Source organism: Schistocerca americana, chromosome X (assembly GCF_021461395.2).
Source record: "Schistocerca americana isolate TAMUIC-IGC-003095 chromosome X, iqSchAmer2.1, whole genome shotgun sequence".
In the NCBI taxonomy this organism is placed as follows: Eukaryota; Metazoa; Arthropoda; class Insecta; order Orthoptera; family Acrididae; genus Schistocerca; species Schistocerca americana.
The window spans coordinates 941,416,912-941,439,429 of NC_060130.1; the positions used below are offsets into that span (position 1 = coordinate 941,416,912).

Here is a 22,518-nt window from a genome sequence, read left to right on the forward strand (position 1 = left end):
TTGATGTCAGCTGCATCAAGTGCCCGCGTTGTTGTGATAAAGACTGCATCCAGGTGGCACAATAGTTAACACAACTGCCTAGTAAGCAGGACATCCCAGGTTCGAATCCCGGTCTGGCACACATTTTCACTTGTTGTTGACGCCAATTCTGAATAAAGTCCCGATAAAGCTGGCACTGATAGTTCCTTCTCTTCCCTTTTCTTTCTCCCCCCTCCACCTCCAGTTTACATAATATGTATCACAGCTGTGGATTGCACATGGTGTCTGTTCTTTCGGACATGTCCAAGAGAACAAACACAATGTATACATATATAATTGATTCGCCTCAATGGGCAAAGAATCCATCACCTTCAGTGTGGATGCACAATAATGTTTGACCTCCTGCATGAATCTCAAAGTACCAAGCATGGAGGACACAGACGGGCTCTGCAGATAGGTGGTGTTACGTGGGAATGTGGGTCTGCCAACATGCATGCCAAGGTAGTCTGTGCAACTGCGATAAGTACTGGGTCCAGGTGGCGCAGTGGTTAAAGCAACTGCCTAGTAAGCAGGAGATCCCAGGTTTGAATCCCAGACCAGCACCATTTTCACTCATGCTGCTGATTCTGCATAAAGTCCCAAGGCACCCAACATCTATAGTTGCCTCCCTTTCATTTCTTCCCCCCCTCCAACTACAATTTACATAATATGTATCACAGCTGTGTACTCCGTGTGGTATCTGTTCTTTCAGACATGTCCAGGAGAACACACATGACGCTTTCATTTATTAACTGTAACAGTAAATGTCTTCTCCCAACACCGACGTTTGGGCTCAATCGTAATATTCAGTACAAAATTCCAACAGCCACCATTCTTTCTTCCTTTTCTTGTTAAAATATGAACCCTTGCATATAGCTGCTGGAAGGTAATGAGGTTGACCAATGAGGGCTATCATATTGTTGAAGAGTATCTCATTGATCCTAGATTATCATCACAATTTATTCAGACCACCATGTGATAGGCCACCACCAGCAAAGACTCATGGGGAGGGACACCAATGTTTCAGCAGCATAGATGATTGCAACAGACATCTCTGAGGATATCATCAATGGTTCCTGAAATAAAAGGGGGGGGGGGTGAGGGACTATCAAGGTGGTGATGGAGGTCTGTATCTGCAGCTCGCCCTTTGAAGTGCCCAGCATGGTGACCAGTATGTTGAATGGTGACGTTAAGTTGGGACCACTGGAAAGTGGTCCTGTCATACAGATTGTTTTGCACATATCATTTTATCGAATTCACTGGTCAAGAAAATACTGTGAGCCGCAAAAAATGGGTATGGGTTGCATTGTTGAGATAACACAGGCTGAAATCAGAAAGTAGTTTCTCTAATCAGAAGACCCCTTTCCACACTTCCCGATACTTCTACACAGGATATTATGTGCACTGAAATCTCCAAGCAGATGGAAGGGTGAGGGGAGTTGCTGCATCGATTGGATCATCTTTGGATACACTATTTGCCTATCAGGAGGTGTGTAAATATAACACAGGGTGACGGAGGTTACCTGAACCCACAGATCTATCAAATTTGACTGTGTAGACACACCCATTCACTACAAACATCAATGTGAATGAGAGTACAGACCCCCTCCTACCCCGAAAATCTCGGGAGGTTGGCACAGTTTACACAGCAGGCACGGTAATGAAACATCCTGGCAGATTAAAACTGTGTGCCGGACCGAGACTCTAACTCGGGACCTTAGCCTTTTGCAGGAAAGTGCTCTACTAACTGAGCTACCCAAGCACGACTCACGCCCCAGCCTCACAGCTTTACTTCTGCCAGTATCTCGTCTCCTACCTTCCAAACTTTACAGAAGCTCTCCTGCGAACCTTGCAGAACTAGCACTCCTGAAAGAAAGGATATTGCGGAGACATGGCTTAGCCGCAGCCTGGGGGATGTTTCCAGAATGAGATTTTCACTCTGCATCGGAGTGTGCACTGATATGAAACTTCCTGGCAGATTAAAACTGTGTGCCAGACAGACTCAAACTTAGGACCTTTGCCTTTCGCCGGCAAGTGCTCTACCACTACAACACTTGGTATGATAGTTGCATTTGCCATTGTAGATGATTGTGTCAACAGTACTTGTTATGCTCTGCATACCTTTAGAGGTCTTAGAAGTAGGTTTTTCTGTTGGTGAAGCAAATTATTTTATGGAGGTGGGGGCTGTATTGCCAAAAATGACTTCATTCCCTCAGGGTACTGTACACATTTCATGACAATGATCTCCTGGATTTTCTTCTCACAAATAAATACCACACATTCTAGACTCCATGTAATATGACTGTTACAACAAATGACATATACACAAAGCTATACATAGGGTACCTCATTCATGCACAGTAAACCACTTCTACCACATGCAGCCTGGCCTGTACACAGCATGTTAGTATGCCCCGACCTTTGGCTCTTTAAACAGCACATGGGGTTGGCAATGTAAGGTCAAGAATTTCAGGTGAATGAAGCCAGCATAATTGTACTTCAGGAATCTGGGTACATTAAATGTAGGTATGAATGTTCTGTTCTTCTGTAGTTCTCTATGAACCTCTCTCATGATATTATTTATTGACTACACCTTGCTTACATTCCTGAAACAACTCATTTGTATTCAAATGCATAAGGTCCCTGCAGCTAACAATTCCTTTGTTGGAGTCCAATGCTGTGTGTAGCTCCTGGTGATTGGCTACTCACAAAGTGTATTACCATTTAGCAACTTTTCTCCTTGGGAAACTTTTGCTGTTCCACAGAGGCCCAATGTGCAGCCAGAGAAAAACATCAACTGAGACAGTGGCTGCATGCAATCCTGATGGTCAAGTTCCCCATTCTCCAACAATGTTACAATCTTATACCTTGCAATGATCCACTGAAGCAGGTCCAGAGGATGGTGCCAGAGAACTAGCTGTGCTCACCAATCCTCAGCTCAGGAACTCTGGGTTCACCAGACCGGTATCCACCATTACTGGCTTGGCCTCTGATGGGAGTATACAGGATAATTAAAGAGATTAGGCTTGCTGTACAGATACAGGATTAGTACAGGGGCCCATAGTCATAAAACACACAATTACATAAGAGCTGTGAGCTCCTTGTATAGATGAAGCTGTTGGTATGTTCAAGAAAGAATAAACAAATCATGTTTTTCATTTTGCTTGGTTCTGCTTTCTATTCCACAGAGGATATTTTTGTATAAATGCCTCTCCCCCTCATAACCCATGGAAAATGAAGTAGTGTTACTTCATCAAATCTTGAACATTAGTAATTACATTTCTGGCAGTTCTTTTAAATAAGAAATGAAGAAAATATACTTTTCATGTTAAACAGGCTGCTGTTTAGTTTTTGACATGTCTAATGATCACTGGTATGTCACTTAGTGAATAAGAAAGTCTTAGGTAAGAAATATGGTTTAATAAAATGAAAAATGCCTATCAAACATTATTTTCAGTTACTGACCTTTCTGACAAATGTGTAGTGGTCTGTGAAGGTGAGATCTAAAATGACAACAGTATGCTACACAGAAGCGCTTAATCTGGATGGAACCCAACAGTGCTGATGGCAACATTCACCGTCTTTGAGAAATGTCATCTTCCCACTACTCAAGTATTTCTAAAACAAAATAAGGACAAAATTAATATTGTATCTACAGTAAATAAAATGACATTCAAAATTAAACTTTTAAATAAGTACGAGGAGCCGTGCAGATTAAAACTATGAGCCGGACTAGGACTTGACCCCTGAACCTCGACTTTTGCAGGCAATGCTCTTTATCAACTGAGTTATGCAGGCATGACTCAAGATTTGCCCTCACAGCTTCACTTCTAGCAGTACATCTCCTATATTCCAAATTCACAGATATCCTGCATACAATGCAGAATTAGCACTCCAGGAAGAAAGGATATTATGGAGAACTGGCTTCATCACAGCCCAGGGGATTTTCCCCATTCACTCTGTAGCAAAGTGTGTGCTGTTCTGACCATACACTATTAAGTTAGGTAACTGATGAAACCCAGTGCACCACATTACAAACAAAAGTTCTTTCCTAAACACAAGTCCACGTGTAGTTCACATAATGTCTCAAAAACACTGCTTCCAATGCTGCTTAGCATATCTGCAATATTTCTGTTCAAGTCTCTTTCACAATCATCTAACAAAAATGCACTATAGAAGTTGTGGAGGAAATATCTTTGAAACATGATTCTGAATTTCATGATGGCTTCAAACTTTTCATTGATCATAAATTGGGAGTTTCACAGGGAACAGGAGAAAGAAGCCCTGCCCCACACACAGTATGGTGCAGTAGCAGTTAAGATGGTGTAAACTAGCTTGCTTCCAGCAATGCACCCACTATATCTATGGTTTGTGCATCTTCTAAGCTATCTTCTTTGAATGTGAATAGTGAGCTTTGTTTTCAGAGAGATGCTCATTTGTAGTATCTACTTCAATAATAATAGCAAAGACCATACATACACAGTGCATTGAATAGAAACACTGCATTCAACAACGACTCCTACAGTGTTATTGTATACAGTATTGACTGATTACCAACACTGGCAGTTGCTGGAAATAAAACATTTGCGGCCAGAAATTTTCTGAATTCTAGGGAGCCAAGTGCTCCAGAAAAATATTAGTTTTTTTTTAAATGAACACACCATCATTTGACTGTATTGTTATTTATTTAATTAATTATGACCCAGGTTTCAGCCTTTTATGCCATTTTCAAGTGATTGAGTTTATGTCAGTAACGTATATTGCAGGACATCAAGCTCCAAATTGGCCAATTTTGAGCATGACGTCCTGCAACATAAGTTAATGAGAAACTAAATCACTTGAAACCGGCACAAAAGGCTGAAACCTGGGTCGTAATTAAATGAGCAATAATACAGCCAAATAGCAGTTTGTTCATTTAAACATTATTGTATGACTGTTGCTCAGTAACATCGAAAAAATATTAGCTACAGGTTGTACAATTCCTATGCGAGATAACCAATGGAGGCAGCAAAAACATTACCATCTCCACTGAATATGAGCTCTCTAGATTTACCAGACAGTTTTCAGAAACAAATTTCACCTTTCTACCGAACCTTCACATTTCAAACTCTCTGTGGATCTCTTAAGCTTTCATATTGACAATACCAACTTATGATCCTAGAAGTAAATTTCTAAATTCATTCAATGGCTGCTGTCACACATGCTTGACAAGAACCCCAAAAACCTAGAGCACAACTACAGAATTAGGTGCACTGCACTCACTCAGAACCCTTGCCATCAAATTATCTATAGTCTGTTCACAAAGAGAGAAACAATAGCTCCCTAGTTTTAGATCAGCAGAACTGTGTCAGCTTTGACTCATTCGTGTTTTGCGCCCAGCCGCTGTCAACCTCAGATATTTAATACCAAAGGAGAGAAGGAAAGACCACGAGTTTAATGTCCTGTTGATATTGAGGTCATTAAAGGCAGAATCAAATATGGAACTTCGCATATGCAGCCACTTTGAAGTACCCATTGTTGTGCTCTGTTATGTTGTGTTCCAAATTAATACATCTTGTGATGAAATGGTTCATGGCCCAACATAGGCAACACCAAATACTCCTTCACTCCTCGGAGACAAGCAGGGAGTCATACTTTCCAGAGTGGAGCTAGAAACATAACAATCTCACTTAATGTTGCGACCAGGAGAGCAATAAAGAGCAAGCTTCAGCTCTGAGAAGAATCTTGGGGAATCACTGGAAACTCCAGAAAAAAAATAAGTAAATTTCAGTTCAATTTTTTCAGTTTGACAGTGCTTTGAAATTGCATTCCTTTTAAATTACTTTAAAACAGGCCATTTAATTTATGTGTGTAAAAGCACTGTTGTTATTTAGGAGCTCCTGGTACTGTCTCCCTTACAATGAGAGGTCCCCAGGGGTAGGACTGACTTTTTGAAACCAAACACATGGTTGTGTAGGTTAGGGTCCCAAGTACTGTTTTATATTCAACAATCATTTAACCAGGTGGTCTCTTATTTGTGGCTAATTAACAGAAAAGAATTTCCCGTGATCCACTACATGACTTAGGCTGCAATAGCAAATTTCATTTTTGAAACCCCACTGAAATGTAGTGATTTAGGTTTTTGGCTGGTAAGATGAATGTAGTGGGTAGGTATGCTAAAGTTCAATCATGTCTCTTTTTGTTTTTACATCTTTATAGGAATGACTGTCGTAATTATTTTTATTCAATAAATTGGGGGCTGTAAGGTGTGACACCTGGGACCACAAACTACACAACTCAGCTTTACACATGTTAATAAATGTCAAAATTTCAAACATTCTATTTAATTACCATAATGTAAGTTTTACCACTGGCTCTTTTTAATTCTGAATTGCCTTATGAGAACTTATGTGGAATTAGTAGCTACCAGCACCATCATCCAACATGAAACCAACAGTTTTGATTTTGCAAATTGTGTACACTTTTGTTACAACCTATCTCAGTTCTTACTTTTATAGACAACAATATGTAGCAGATGATGACTTATATGGTGCCCACTAGATGGCTCTGTCAACACCGCTTGGAGCATAAATTGATGCATGCGCAAGTGCTGTGCCAGCACTGTGCATGGTCCTTAACACCTTGACAGCCTCTGAGCGGTGAGTCAGTAGGTGGGGTTTGCTTCCTCTGCTCCCTACATCCCCCTGAGAATTTGTTCATCTCCTTGCAAACACACTATAAGTCGCCCATTTCCTTTCTCTACTGTGATTTAGTATGTAACCCAATTTCATGTAAGTTCCTAGTATTACCACTAGGCCTACATGTTCAAATGGTGTGACAAGTTCCAGAAGTTTAGTACTGTCTTGTAATCTACATCTATATACAAATACTCCACAAACCACCATACGGTGCATGGCAGAGGGTACTTTTTACTACTATTAGTCATTCTCTTGTTCCACTCACAAATGGAGCAGGGGAAAAAAAAACGACTGTCTAAAAGCCCACATACGAGCCCTAATTTTTCGCATCTTATCTTCATGCTCCTTATGCAAAATGTTTGTTGGAGACAGTAGGATCACTCTGCAGCTGGCCACAAATGCTACTTCTCTAAATCTGCACAACAGTGCCTTTTGGAAAGAGCCTAGTCTTCCCTCGAGGGATTCCCATTTGAGTTCACAAAGCTTCTCAAAAATACTTGTATACTGATCAAACCTACCTGTAACAAATCCAGAAACTCGCCTCTGAATTGCTTCAATGTTGTCCTTTAATCTGACATGGCGGGGATCCAAAACACTCAATCAGCACTCAAGAAGGGCTTGCTCTAGTGCTCTATAGCCACCTCCATTATGGATGGCTACACTTTCCCAAAATTCTCCCAATAAAACAAAGTCAAGCACTGCCTTCCCTACCATCAACCTCATGTGCTCACACCATTTCATATCACATTGCAACAATAGCCTAGATATTCAATCTAAGTGACTGTGTCGAGCTGCACTCTACTAATGCTGTATTCAAATGATGCAAGATTGTTTATCCTACTCATCCACATTAACTTACATTTTTCTACATTTATAGCACTCTGCCATTTATGACGCCAATTACAAACTTTGTCCAAGTCATCTTTGTGCACACCACAGCGTAATCATCAAATAGCCATAAATTGTTTCTCAGCCCGTCCATCAGGTCATTTCTGTACATGGAAAACAAAAGCGGTTCTACTACACTTCCCTGGGGCACTCCTGATGGTACCCTTGTCTCCAACTTGCTGTTGAAAACCACGTACTGGTTTCTATTACGAAAAAAGTCTTCGAGTCATTCTCATATCTTAGAACCTAAACCTTATGCTGTGACATCCATAAACAGCCTGCAATGGGGCATATTGGTCTGTAATTATGTGGGTCAATTCTTTTACCTTTCTTATATACAGGAGTCACCAGCACTTTTTTTACATTCACTTTTGTCTTTTCACTGCACGAGAGATTCATGATAAATGTAGATTAAGAGAGGCATCAATGTCATAGAGTTCTCTGTGTAAAACCAAACTGGGCACCTATCTAGAACTGTTGACTTATTTGTTTCCAACACTTTCAGTCACTTCTCTACACCACAGATACCAATTTCTACGTCCTCCATGTGGGAGTCGGTACAACAGGCAATTTTGCCAGTCAACGTTTGCATGCTCCTTTTTGAAGAGTGCAACACTCTCAGTTCCCTCAGCATTTTGTAAATTTGATTATTAAACTACAGAGGGTCCTTTCCAACTTCAACCTACTTACTTTGCAGTTTAAACTTTGTCCATGGTCCCTCTACATCAGTCATAATGGAGCTAAACGATATCCATTCACTGTCTAAGTGGGGTGCTAACATGTGCTTTCTGCTTTTTGTAGCATAAACTCTCTCCTGGCCTTCTTGACAGCTTTATTAACTTTAGTACCATTGTCACTATGATGACATCAAGTTCACTAATTCCTGTTTCTATACTGACAGTGTTTATGTAAGGCCTGTTTATAGCTAGGTCTAAAATATTTCCATTGTGTGTGGGTTGTCTAACTAGTTTCTCAATGCAGTTTTTGGAAAACATGTTCAGAAATACTTCACAAGACTGTCTATATCACCTACACTGAATCTGTAAACATTTCCATCTATACTTGGTAAGTTAAAGTCACCTTCAACTAATATTGCATTATCTGGGTATCTCTGCAATGCTAACCGTAGACTTTCTTCGAATGACTCTTAGAACTGCCACAACAGAATAGGGTGACCCATAAAAAAATCCATACTTGATTTCACCTAGACCTGCTATATGCGGCTAGATAGCTACTGTCACACTCAAATAATTCGACCTTAACAGGGATAATATTTTTTGTCAACTGCAATGAACACACCCTCTCCTATGGTATCTAATGTCTTTCCAATATATGTTCCATGAATCACTACATACCTCAGAGCTTTCTACTTCGGGTTTCAGCCGCCTCTCAGTCCCAAGAATAATATGAGAGAGAGAGAGAGAGAGAGAGAGAGAGAGAGAGAGAGAGAGAGAGAGAGATTCCCTGGAGGGCAGTAAATTTGGGAGGTTTGTGGTTTGTTATGCATACTTTGAAAATTTACTGTTAAAATTTTGACCTTCTAAACCTGTGTAGATGTACATCATCTGATTTTGTTCTTTGTGTGTTGACTGGTGAGCATTCATCACAAGACTTCAAATTCTCGCCTTGCCTTAAAAAAAAAAAAAAAAAACCACCCATTTTCGTGCCACAATTTCTCAGACTGACGCCTGACTGTCTGTGACCGATCGTTACTGCCCATCCAAAACAAATAAATAAATGATTGCTGAGCAAATATACATGTGACTACTACAAAAGTTATATCAGGTTTTCCCTCAATCTTATGTCCATTACCTCGCCCTTGCCCACACACGGGAGTGAACTACTATTTAGCAAATCACAACAAAATTCAAATATGTCATTCTGCATTTACTTATGAACTTCCAGTGACTATTTTTCTGTAGATAATACCATGGTCAGTGAACAATACTGATTAGTTCTGCAGATACTAACAAACTGTTTGTTTATGCTGAGAGCACATTGGACCCAGTAGCTTTCTAGAGGCAAGGAGAGTTCCTGTCATATATGCCTCTTAATACTGTCATAAGAGCATGGGAAGTTTGTTCTCTAGCATTGTCCAGCATTAAATAAGCATGGTTTCTGTTATTTCTCTGGGGAAAAATGCTGTAGTTATATCATTCACATACCTATCAGAATGTATGCTTTGGTGAAGAAGATTGGTCCAATACATTGTGTTGCACTAACTGCTCAATACATTGTGTTGCACTAACTGCTCACAACACTTCTGTTTTCACATAATACAGGGGCTCTTGATGTAGATGATTATGAATTTCAGAACTCTTACATTTATTGTCTGAGAGTCCACATAACCCAATAAAAGCAACCATGCTTCATCAGAAAAAACAGCATTTTAGAATCAATCTCTCCCACATGCACAGATTGCAATAGCCAGTTATTGTACTGGTGGCAAGCAACAGTCTCTACCAATACTTTCTAAGATTTCAATTTGCATTTGTGCACAGGTTTGGGAGCAGATGCTGCTGAAACTAGTCTTAAGTGTCTACACAACACAGGACACTGTGCTTCCAGAGTATATGAAACTGCCTTAATTATACAGTGGTAACATTAGTTTTGTTGGTGATTGACTTTTCTATATGAAGCTTTCAATATTGCTTCAGCTTTCAAAGAAACTGTCAGCTTTCCACCCAATCTACAGCTTGGGCTACTCTACAGATCAGCATACCACTAACATTTCATATTCACACTTGATGGCTTTATCAACCGCAGCCAAATTGTCATCTTTCAACCTAAACTATATCTTAAGCTATGCTACAGATCAGTCTCTCGCCACAAACAACATCAGAAAAAATACAGAGAAATAATTGTTCTGTTCTCTTACTGTTTACACATGTATATCACACAGCACAAAATAATTATGTCACAGCTGACATCCAGTAACGATTGTTCAGTTGAGATTTGCCCCAGCTGTTTTGAGTGTTGTTTTTAAGCAGTTCTGCTGCTGTTTCCTTCATCCTTTCTCCCCCCCCCCCCCCCCCCTTCTTACCACAAAAACTCAAACTTAATGCAAGTCTCTCCACTACTCCCACCCTGCCTGCCAGATACTGGGTACTCCCTTGTGCTCTTGCACTTAACCACCTGACTGCAAATTGTACATTGCGGAAGCCACAGTTCAGGTTTCTAAAGCATTTTTATACTGATAAGGCTATTTACAAATACTGAGAGAACATAATACAACAGATACATTTCAGGCCACAGGTACATTCTGAGATCCGTCAAAGATGTTCCACTGGACAAAATCACAAAATATTTAGAAGTAAATTAGAATATCATGGTGTCACAGGGACATCTGAAAAATGGTTCAAATACTATCTCTCAAAAAGGAATCAAATAGTGTCAACAAGAAAGTACGTTTCTACTAAAATATTGGTCATTATCCAACTGAAAAATACACGCTTCTCACAACCTTTCAAGACCCTTACTTTTTCTGTGCGTATTAATGACACTATGTCAGTAACATAACCAGATGCTAAGTTTGTTATAATTGTATGTCATACAAACTTTGTGATAAACAGCAAACAAACTATAATGTTAGAAACAACTATTAATGACATGTTTCTGGATATTATTAAATGTTTTCTACCTGATCTTTTCCCATTAAATCTCAAAAAGACACTGTAGCCTATACAGTTCAAAATTTTCAAGAGGTTTCCACCCAAGGTACATCCTACACCATTGATGAATATATTTACAGAACCAAATTAAATTCTTAATATTAGTATCTAATATTATTTAATGTGAAATTGACACCTACTTCATTGCAGTAATGTAATAAACGTAAATATTGAAAACCACTTGCAGTTTGATTCTGCATATTACACCTGCCCAATATGTGTGATGCATTACAGTCTACCATATACAAATTTACTGGCCTGTGACCACTTTGATTTTAACATTCAAATGATAATATACTCTTAACACATATTTGACAATCATTTCACTTATGATATGTGAAACGAACATTAGCAGATAAGTTCTTGGGCCCTACTAGCCGATATTAGATATGAGTCACCATGTCTCACTGGATGCAGACTTCGAAACCAACGACCACAGTAATGGTGAGTTTGAATGGAAATCACTCTCCCCTAAGGATATAGTAGCTGAAGCCAGTAACTCAGAAACTTATGGCAGCTATGGCCTCTCCAACTTTATTGTGAAACAAATGGCCATCCCCTGTGCCACTTTATAAACTGGATGTTAGAGGAAAGTTCCTTTCCTCACTGCATAAAGCTAAGTGTAATTTTACCACTGCATAAAAAGGGAGATAGGGAATCACCACAAAATTACAGACGCATTGCCATAGACCCAGTACTATATAAAATCATTGAAGTAATAATGAAAAAGCAATGCAATGAATATTTCAAGAACAATCACCTCTTAAATCAGGTCCAGTATGGACTTTGTGAAGGTCAGTCCTTGGTTAACCCAGAGCAGGATATTGCTTTAGCTGTCTTTAACAGGATTTTAACATAAATAATATAGATGTGCCACACTGCTTGACCTAACAAAGGCCTTTGACAATATCACATAATATTCTTGTAAACAAACTTAAACAGTGTGGGATAACTGATAAGTGGTTGGCATTACTACAATTGTACTCGTTGAGTATGAAGCAAATAGTCAGGCTTTCTGACTGCTATAAGAGGAACGGCATAGGAATCAGTGCTTGGACCATTTTTGTTCACTGTTTATGTTAATGATCTGCCCAGACTGCTACCTTTGAAACCCGCAGTGTATGCAGATAGTACCATATTTATTATTTCTTATAATGACAAAAGTACTATGGAGGAAATGAATAACATTATTGCTGGTCTAGAGCAAATGAATTAAAATCAAACAGCTGTAACTGGGTTTTCACCTTTACACAAAACTGAACGTGTACACACACACACACACACACACACACACACACACAAAAAGCTATTACATGCATGTAGGGTCTAAGAGCCAACACTATGCCAAATGTATTTCATTGAGTACAAAATAATTACTGTCCCAAGTCTATACACATTTTACATCCTTATGCACACCAAGAATAACTGGAATAAACAACACATGATTGAGTGGTCACTCACTCTAACAGAACTGGAACTCTTTGAATATTCTCCGGACTAGACTTAAAAAACTTTCTGCACACAGGCAGGTCTCTTTTCAACAAATTACCCAGTGGGAATAGGAAGTTAAATGCTAATAAGTTTAGAAAGATAATAGATTCGTAGCTGAAAGAAAAAGCTTTCTACACTGTTGATGAATTTTGTAAATAGAAACGTAGTGATCTATTAGTTTAATTATAAACATACAGCTTCCATCCTTATAATTCATAAAATAGTGTGACAACATTTTATAGGTAGTGTGGCCACATTTAGCCAATATAATTATAAAGTTGTTCAGTTGCGTGCTGTGCAATACAATCTGTATTTCAAAAGCACGGTGTCTTATGCAGCTTGAAAGCTGTCTTATGGGCTAATCAATTAATAAAAAGTTTGTTGTTCAGTCAGTGGTGAAACCAAATGGATTTGTACATATTTACGTTTACTGTGCACAACACGTGTCCAACATCATATAAATGATCGTCTAGCTATAAATAACGTGACATGGCAAATGTGTACAGTGATAGCACTTCCTGTATAAACGAACGGGTCCTTTCATTAGTTAACCGCTGCTGGAAAACCAGTGTGCTCACTGACAGTCACAAGAGCACGAACAATTAAAAAAAAATTGACAAAAGGGCAACTCTATCATCGACTTACAACACATAATAAGTAACTTCCTTATAACAATATTTACATTTGAGCACTCCCAGCAATCAGCTTTAACACGTGTAGTTGTCGTGTACGAAAGCCGGTATTACACGACTATCCGCTGCAAATGGTACTGGACTACTGGTCTAGCGCGACAGCCACCTAGGGGTAGAACTGGTGAAACTACGAAAATTAGCGATTATCCGCGCGCCGGAATCGAGAGCAGCCCTGCCACTGCCGTCAATCGGCGCATGCGCACTAGGCAGCGATAACTCGCGCAAGCGCAGAAGGGGTATTGTAGTGTTTTCTGCTTGTTATTTGCTTACTGCTTGGTGGCTAGTAGCTCATTTCAGATTTACATGTTGGGAATTTTCCGCGTTGTTTTCATAAATGCAGAGAAAAAACTTTTTTTTGCCAGTAGACTATCTATTATACTAGCTGTTTGTGAAAGCATAATTTCTACTGATTACTTCGTATTCTAGAAATGAAATAGAGCAAAGAGGCGTTAAGCGTCTTAATTCAGGCATACAGCGAGAAAAGGTGTACATGTGATACGTCGGCAATTGTTTCTTTCTGAGCAATATGCATATAACGCCACATGGTGATTTTCGATTTGTATCGTATTGCCTTAGCTTACGAAAGTTCATGTTTGTTTCTATTGCATCTCTTGTTTATTCAGCAGGCCGGCCACAGTGACCGAGCGGTTCTAGACGCTACAGTCTGGAACCGCGCGACCGCTACGGTCGCAGGTTCGAATCCTGCCTCGGGCATGGATGTGTGTGATGTCCTTGTGTTAGTTAGGTTTAAGTAGTTGTAAGTTCTAGGGGACTGATGACCTCAGAAGTTAAGTCCGATAGTGCTCAGAGCCCAATTTGTTTATTCAGCATGCCAGAAAAGAGAAACTGGCAGTGATTGCCTACAAAGTACGTACAGTTTCGCCCAGTGCGATAGACGAGGACTGAACAACTCTGAGGAGCACTTATATACCGTATATTCAAAACTTGGAGGAATAACACAAGTACACCTTTAAGTATTGGTCCTTTCAAGTGCTGCAAATTGCAGTGATACATCCACAACAACTTTTGAAATGGTGGGTTCTGCTATTCTGTGGCTAAAAGCCAGACTCTTAAAAGATTCCCCATTCGTCAGGAAACGTAATGTTACAACCATCCTGTAACATAACAGGGCGTTTACCGGTATTTTATCAGTGATCTTGGCTGATATGATCACAAAACGTATAAACATATAATTCTTACCTTCGGGAAGGTGAGATAGCCTCCCTCATGACTATGTCACACTTCCTGATTCCATCTTCTATCATAGACAGCAGCTTCTTGAAACTGGCCATGTCCAACCTAAGTTCCGAAATTCTTGCGAATCTTCGGGCCTCAGTTGTTTTGTTAACAGTGAATATATTTCCGTGCCTTCGTCCCTTCATTTCAGCCAGGGTCTAACCCAACAACGTCTGAGTTTTCGTTTTCATCGCGATTCTGCCCTAATTTGAAGATTTACTGTCACTGCCAGGGCATTAACTCTAAAAACAACTGGATCCTCCACGTGCAATATGCTGTATAAATGTAAATTTCGATATACGGTTCAAATGGGTCTGAGCGCTATGGGACTCAACTGCTGTGGTCATAACTCCCCTAGAACTTAGAACTACCTAACTAACCTAAGGACATCACACACATCCATGCCCGAGGCAGGATTCGAACCTGCGACCGTAGCAGTCGCGTGGTTCCAGACTGTAGCGCCTAGAACCACTCGGCCGCTTCGGCCGGCTAAATTTCGATATTGATATACCTGTGTAACCAAGTGTCGCAATATAAAACTGTTGAGTCTGTAATTCAGAACAGTACTAACCTACACAAGAGAAAAACAATTGCTTATTAAATAGTGGTAAAAACAATTTCTTACTTTACAAGACATCAGACAGTTCTATTTTATTTTTGCGTGTATCGTCTGCTGCTCGCGCATCTCGTCTGCTGCAGTGCATGCCCGCTAGGTATATCCCGCGTGTATGGTGTAATGGGTCGGAAGTGAACCAGTCTGTAGTTACAGGTATGCACGTTAGGGGCGCTGGTGCATAGCTGTACAGCTTAGGCGCATCGTGTAATACGGGCTTAACTGGATTTCTGTTTCGATTTTTTTTTTCAAGCTACCAAACATTTACACATTCGGAAGATAATTCATTTGTACATAAAGCCCGTGCACAACTAAATAATTTGACCCAGTGATCTGCGCAAATGTTTGTGCATACACTAATCACCGCAAATCTCGGTGGTTCCAATCTACTGTTGGCCCACTATCTATCAGCCTAGGCAAGAACTTTCAGTGTCTAGCTGCTAAATCCTCTAGAAGGATATTCAGCTCAGAACATTAACCGATAACGTAGAAAATTTTGCTGTGAACTGTGTTCGTAATTAGTCTTAAAAACGTCAAAGTGTCAGAGGCAAAAAGAACAATCTAAATAATCAAGACCGTGTCTCATTTACTGAAGGCAGTTTTCACATAATAATTTACCTAGAGAGTTGCACGGCGAAATTATTTGCGAAAGAAACGGAGAGATAAAAATATCTATTAAAGCTCGTAACTCCTCACATAATACAGGGAAATACTTCTATGACAAGAGTAATTTCGCCATATGAATGGCTGATAGCGATATTGCAATTCCTGCCATCAGGAATAAGTTACAAGGATTTATCTATTTCGACACTCATGTCCAAACACACATTGAGTGAAATAACACACACGAAACTATGTATTCCGTCTTTTAGAAGACTTTAATGAAAAGAATTACAGTATCTCAGTTGCATAAGATTTTAATTGTTACAAGTCTCATATTTACATTTTGAGACGTGTTTTAAACTACATATATTCTAATATATTATAGAAGTATCCAGGAATTTTCAATTCCCTGCCTGACATCTACCAGAAACCTGCTATAACCTTTTGCATCAGAACATAAAATCCCATTCTGAATTTTAGGTTAGGATTCATAGTTTATATGAAAAGTTCGACTTTTAGTATTGTAATAGTGAATTGTGGAATTTACCTTTAATTCACTCTAGTTATGAAACGCGTTGACATGCACATATACAAATCCCATTGCCCTGCTGTAAGATGTACTTTCATCAACTTAATATAATATTCCAATTGCATTCTGTAAACGCCCTCAAAAACACTGCTGTAAGATGTACTTTCATCAACTTAATACACTCCTGGAAATTGAAATAAGAACACCGTGAATTCATTGTCCCAGGAAGGGGAAACTTTATTGACACATTCCTTGGGTCAGATACATCACATGATCACACTGACAGAACCACAGGCACATAGACACAGGCAACAGAGCATGCACAATGTCGGCACTAGTACAGCGTATATCCACCTTTCGCAGCAATGCAGGCTGCTATTCTCCCATGGAGACGATCGTAGAGATGCTGGATGTAGTCCTGTGGAACGGCTGGCCATGTCATTTCCACCTGGCGCCTCAGTTGGACCAGCGTTCGTGCTGGACGTGCAGACCGCGTGAGACGACGCTTCATCCAGTCCCAAACATGCTCAATGGGGGACAGATCCGGAGATCTTGCTGGCCAGGGTAGTTGACTTACACCTTCTAGAGCACGTTGGGTGCCACGGGATACATGCGGACGTGCATTGTCCTGTTGGAACAGCAAGTTCCCTTGCCGGTCTAGGAATGGTAGAACGATGGGTTCGATGACAGTTTGGATGTACCGTGCACTATTCAGTGTCCCCTCGACGATCACCAGTGGTGTACGGCCAGTGTAGGAGATCGCTCCCCACACCATGATGCCGGGTGTTGGCCCTGTGTGCCTCGGTCCTATGCAGTCCTGATTGTGGCGCTCACCTGCACGGCGCCAAACACGCATACGACCATCATTGGCACCAAGGCAGAAGCGACTCTCATCGCTGAAGACGACACGTCTCCATTCTTCCCTCCATTCACGCCTGTCGCGACACCACTGGAGACGGGCTGCACGATGTTGGGGCGTGAGCAGAAGACGGCCTAACGGTGTGCGGGACCGTAGCCCAGCTTCATGGAGACGGTTGCGAATGGTCCTCGCCGATACCCCAGGAGCAACAGTGTCCCTAATTTGCTGGGAAGTGGCGGTGCGGTCCCCTACGGCACTGCGTAGGATCCTACGGTCTTGGCGTGCATCCGTGCGTCGCTGCGGTCCGGTCCCAGGTCGACGGGCACGTGCACCTTCCGCCGACCACTGGCGACAACATCGATGTACTGTGGAGACCTCACGCCCCACGTGTTGAGCAATTCGGCGGTACGTCCACCCGGCCTCCTGCATGCCCACTATACGCCCTCGCTCAAAGTCCGTCAACTGCACATACGGTTCACGTCCACGCTGTCGCGGCATGCTACCAGTGTTAAAGACTGCGATGGAGCTCCGTATGCCACGGCAAACTGGCTGACACTGACGGCGGCGGTGCACAAATGCTGCGCAGCTAGCGCCATTCGACGGCCAACACCGCGGTTCCTGGTGTGTCCGCTGTGCCGTGCGTGTGATCATTGCTTGCACAGCCCTCTCGCAGTGTCCGGAGCAAGTATGGTGGGTCTGACACACCGGTGTCAATGTGTTCTTTTTTCCATTTCCAGGAGTGTATAATATTCCAACTGCATTCTGCTGAAGATTAAATTCAACTGGGAGGAGTACACCACAGAACTGCTGAAGCGTCTTAACAAATCTCTATTTTCAATTCGAATTGTATCAGACATAGGGGATATAAAAATGAAAAAGCTGGCATACTATGCTTACTTTCATTCCATAATGTGATATGGGATTATTTTTTGGGGCAATTCATCAAGCTAAGCTAAAGTTTTCTGGGCACAAAAACGTGCAGTAAGAGTTATAAGTGGTGTGAACTCAATAACATCCCGCAGAAGCCTGTTTAGGGACCTAGGGATAGTAACTACTGCTTCCCAATATACACTCCTGGAAATTGAAATAAGAACACCGTGAATTCATTGTCCCAGGAAGGGGAAACTTTATTGACACATTCCTGGGGTCAGATACATCACATGATCACACTGACAGAACCACAGGCACATAGACACAGGCAACAGAGCATGCACAATGTCGGCGCTAGTACAGTGTATATCCACCTTTCGCAGCAATGCAGGCTGCTATTCTCCCATGGAGATGATCGTAGAGATGCTGGATGTAGTCCTGTGGAAAGGCTTGCCATGCCATTTCCACCTGGCGCCTCAGTTGGACCAGCGTTCGTGCTGGACGTGCAGACCGCGTGAGACGACGCTTCATCCAGTCCCAAACATGCTCAATGGGGTACAGATCCGGAGATCTTGCTGGCCAGGGTAGTTGACTTACACCTTCTAGAGCACGTTGGGTGGCACGGGATACATGCGGACGTGCATTGTCCTGTTGGAACAGCAAGTTCCCTTGCCGGTCTAGGAATGGTAGAACGATGGGTTCGATGATGGTTTGGATGTACCGTGCACTATTCAGTGTCCCCTCGACGATCACCAGTGGTGTACGGCCAGTGTAGGAGATCGCTCCCCACACCATGATGCCGGGTGTTGGCCCTGTGTGCCTCGGTCGTATGCAGTCCTGATTGTGGCGCTCACCTGCACGGCGCCAAACACGCATACGACCATCATTGGCACCAAGGCAGAAGCGACTCTCATCGCTGAAGACGACACGTCTCCATTCGTCCCTCCATTCACGCCTGTCGCAACACCACTGGAGGCGGGCTGCACAATGTTGGGGCGTGAGCGGAAGACGGCCTAACGGTGTGCGGGACCGTAGCCCAGCTTCATGGAGACGGTTGCGAATGGTCCTCGCCGATACCCCAGGAGCAACAGTGTCCCTAATTTGCTGGGAAGTGGCGGTGCGGTCCCCTACGGCACTGCGTAGGATCCTACGGTCTTGGCGTGCATCCGTGCGTCGCTGCGGTCCGGTCCCAGGTCGACGGGCACGTACACCTTCCGCCGACCACTGGCGACAACATCGATGTACTGTGGAGACCTCACGCCCCACGTGTTGAGCAATTCGGCGGTACATCCACCCGGCCTCCCGCATGCCCACTATACGCCCTCGCTCAAAGTCCGTCAACTGCACATACGGTTCACGTCCACGCTGTCGCGGCATGCTACCACTGTTAAAGACTGCGATGGAGCTCCGTATGCCACGGCAAACTGGCTGACACTGACGGCGGCGGTGCACAAATGCTGCGCAGCTAGCGCCATTCGACGGCCAACACCGCGGTTCCTGGTGTGTCCGCTGTGCCGTGCGTGTGATCATTGCTTGCACAGCCCTCTCGCAGTGTCCGGAGCAAGTATGGTGGGTCTGACACACCGGTGTCAATGTGTTCTTTTTTCCATTTCCAGGAGTGTATTTATTCTTTAGTGAAATTTATCATTAAAAATATATCACTTTTTCAAACCAACAGCTCAATTCATGGAATCAATACTAGAAACAAGAATAATCTTCACAAGGCTCTAAAGTCACTTACTCTGGTACAAAAAGGTGTACATTATTCAGGTAAACACATTTTCAATAACTTGGCAGCAGCCATAAAAACAACCAATGAAATTCAGTTTAAGAGATGCCTAAAGGATTTATTGGTGACCAACTTCTTCTACTCCATTGATGAATTTCTCAGTAGATCCAACTGTGCTATATATATATATAACTTCTGCACAATTTCAGAGCAGTAATGTGTTCATTGTAAACAAGTATTATAGAAGTTTTATTACATGTTTATTACCTTACAAATTAAAAAAAAACTTTTTTTATTTTGAATTAGGTGCGTTAGTGTTTGTAAAATGATTCTTTCATATAGTGTTCGTTAAAAAAATGACGATCATTCCACTTGGGACCTGTGGAAGGTACATTAGCTTATTTGTTTGAGTTGTAAATATTTGTCATGTATTATTGTTTTTCTGACATGTTTTACATCCAGGAGGACCACCTCACTACGGATCAATTGGAATGGAAGTACATCTAATCTAATTAAACACTTTTTCTTATTTTATCTATGCTCCCATACTAGATTTCAGCATAGGACAGTGAAAGTATGCCAATAATCTGTTATTCAGGTGGATGTACTGAGAGAGATTTCTAAATGCAAACCAGGCAGTACTAATAATTTTGCTTAAGTTTACTTAAGTCCACAACGATTTTTTAAAATTACAATTTCCTTGTAGGGTAAACTGTTCTTGTTTTTTCTATTAAAGAGTTATAAGCTGCTGCCTTGTTATCTCGATCGCTGTAATCCGTTTACACCAACGTGTGTCACTTCTATATATTTCAATAAATTCAGTAAAGAACTCCCAAAGCACTGATGCATATCAACGATCTTAGAATTCACTGTGTACACAAGGACGAGATATCGAGATATGGTAGATTGAACAAACAGCAGATTCAATGACGTTTCGATCGCCAAATTTGAGGTTATTTTCTGTTCACATGATACAATTTGTGTGTGCAGAAATAATTTGTGCCACTACATTAGCTGGAGTCATAAGAAAGGACAAAACTCTGGAGATGACCTACCAATGATAAAGTTCTGCATTCAGGGAAATATGAATTATGATTATTTTGATTTCAACTGTTGTAAAATGTGCAACATCTGATAAAATGATCCCCATAGAAATTGAAAGACCGCTGCTCTGTCTGTAAAGGCGAATGTTCTACTCTTTTAATTATATAAACGATATTAAAATACACCATAAGAGTGTGAAGACATGTAATAAACTGCATAGGTGTAACATGTTAGAAAAAAGTTTTGTTACATATAGCAAATGTGTATTATAATCAATTAAACAACATTTTTCAGATGCCATACACATATGTCGTCCCAGGATATGCAAAGAGTTGTCGTTACAGTGGCACTAAGAGCTACATCATTTAATTCCAGTTCTCAGCAGGTATGGACATGCAGGGAGCAATTCTGAGGAAAAGCTGGATAATTTTCTTGGGTCCATGGACTATATGAAACATTTTGATGAAGAGAACATAAACAACAATTGTTCATGTTTTCTGCTTTCTGCATTTTTATACACTCCTGGAAATGGAAAAAAGAACACATTGACACCGGTGTGTCAGACCCATCATACTTGCTCCTGACACTGCGAGAGGGCTGTACAAGCAATGATCACACGCACGGCACAGCGGACACACCAGGAACCGCGGTGTTGGCCGTCGAATGGCGCTAGCTGCGCAGCATTTGTGCACCGCCGCCGTCAGTGTCAGCCAGTTTGCCGTGGCATACGGAGCTCCATCGCTGTCTTTAACAGTGGTAGCATGCCGCGACAGCGTGGACGTGAACCGTATGTGCAGTTGACGGACTTTGAGCGAGGGCGTATAGTGGGCATGCGGGAGGCCGGGTGGATGTACCGCCGAATTGCTCAACACGTGGGGCGTGAGGTCTCCACAGTACATCGATGTTGTCGCCAGTGGTCGGCGGAAGGTGTACGTGCCCGTCGACCTGGGACCGGACCGCAGCGACGCACGGATGCACGCCAAGACCGTAGGATCCTACGCAGTGCCGTAGGGGACCGCACCGCCACTTCCCAGCAAATTAGGGACACTGTTGCTCCTGGGGTATCGGCGAGGACCATTCGCAACCGTCTCCATGAAGCTGGGCTACGGTCCCGCACACCGTTAGGCCGTCTTCCGCTCACGCCCCAACATCGTGCAGCCCGCCTCCAGTGGTGTCGCGACAGGCGTGAATGGAGGGACGAATGGAGACGTGTCGTCTTCAGTGATGAGAGTCGCTTCTGCCTTGGTGCCAATGATGGTCGTAATCGTGTTTGGCGCCGTGCAGGTGAGCGCCACAATCAGGACTGCATACGACCGAGGCACACAGGGCCAACGCATTAGTGTTTGTACAATGATTCTTTCATATAGCGTTCATTAAAAAATGACAATCATTCCACTTGGGACCTGTGGAATGGTACATTTTCTTATTTGTTTGAGTTGTAAATATTTGTCATGTATTGTTGTTTTTCTGACATGTTCTACATCCTGGAGGACCTCCTCACTATGGATCAACTGGAATGAAAGTAAATCTAATCTAATCTAATCAACACCTTTACATTTGTTGCAGTGGAACTGACAGCTCCACAATGTTTGGTTCTC

General features: G+C 41.9%; 1 protein-coding gene across 2 annotated transcripts in view; it reads right to left on the reverse strand.

Annotated features, from left to right (window-relative positions):
• The window catches only part of LOC124555347 (MYG1 exonuclease), a 35,392-nt gene extending 21,786 nt beyond the window's left edge, over nucleotides 1–13,606 (reverse strand). The window contains exons 1-2 of one of the 2 annotated variants that reach the window (XM_047129226.1): nucleotides 13,428–13,606; nucleotides 3,484–3,636 (exon numbers count right to left, since the gene is read on the reverse strand). In XM_047129226.1, coding sequence (XP_046985182.1) covers nucleotides 3,484–3,592 — 109 coding nt within the window. In that variant the 5' untranslated portion in view covers nucleotides 3,593–3,636; nucleotides 13,428–13,606. The remainder of the gene's footprint in view (nucleotides 1–3,483; nucleotides 3,637–13,427) is intronic. The other variant, XM_047129227.1, reaches the window with a different exon arrangement.
• Nucleotides 13,607–22,518: the final 8,912 nt, after the last annotated feature.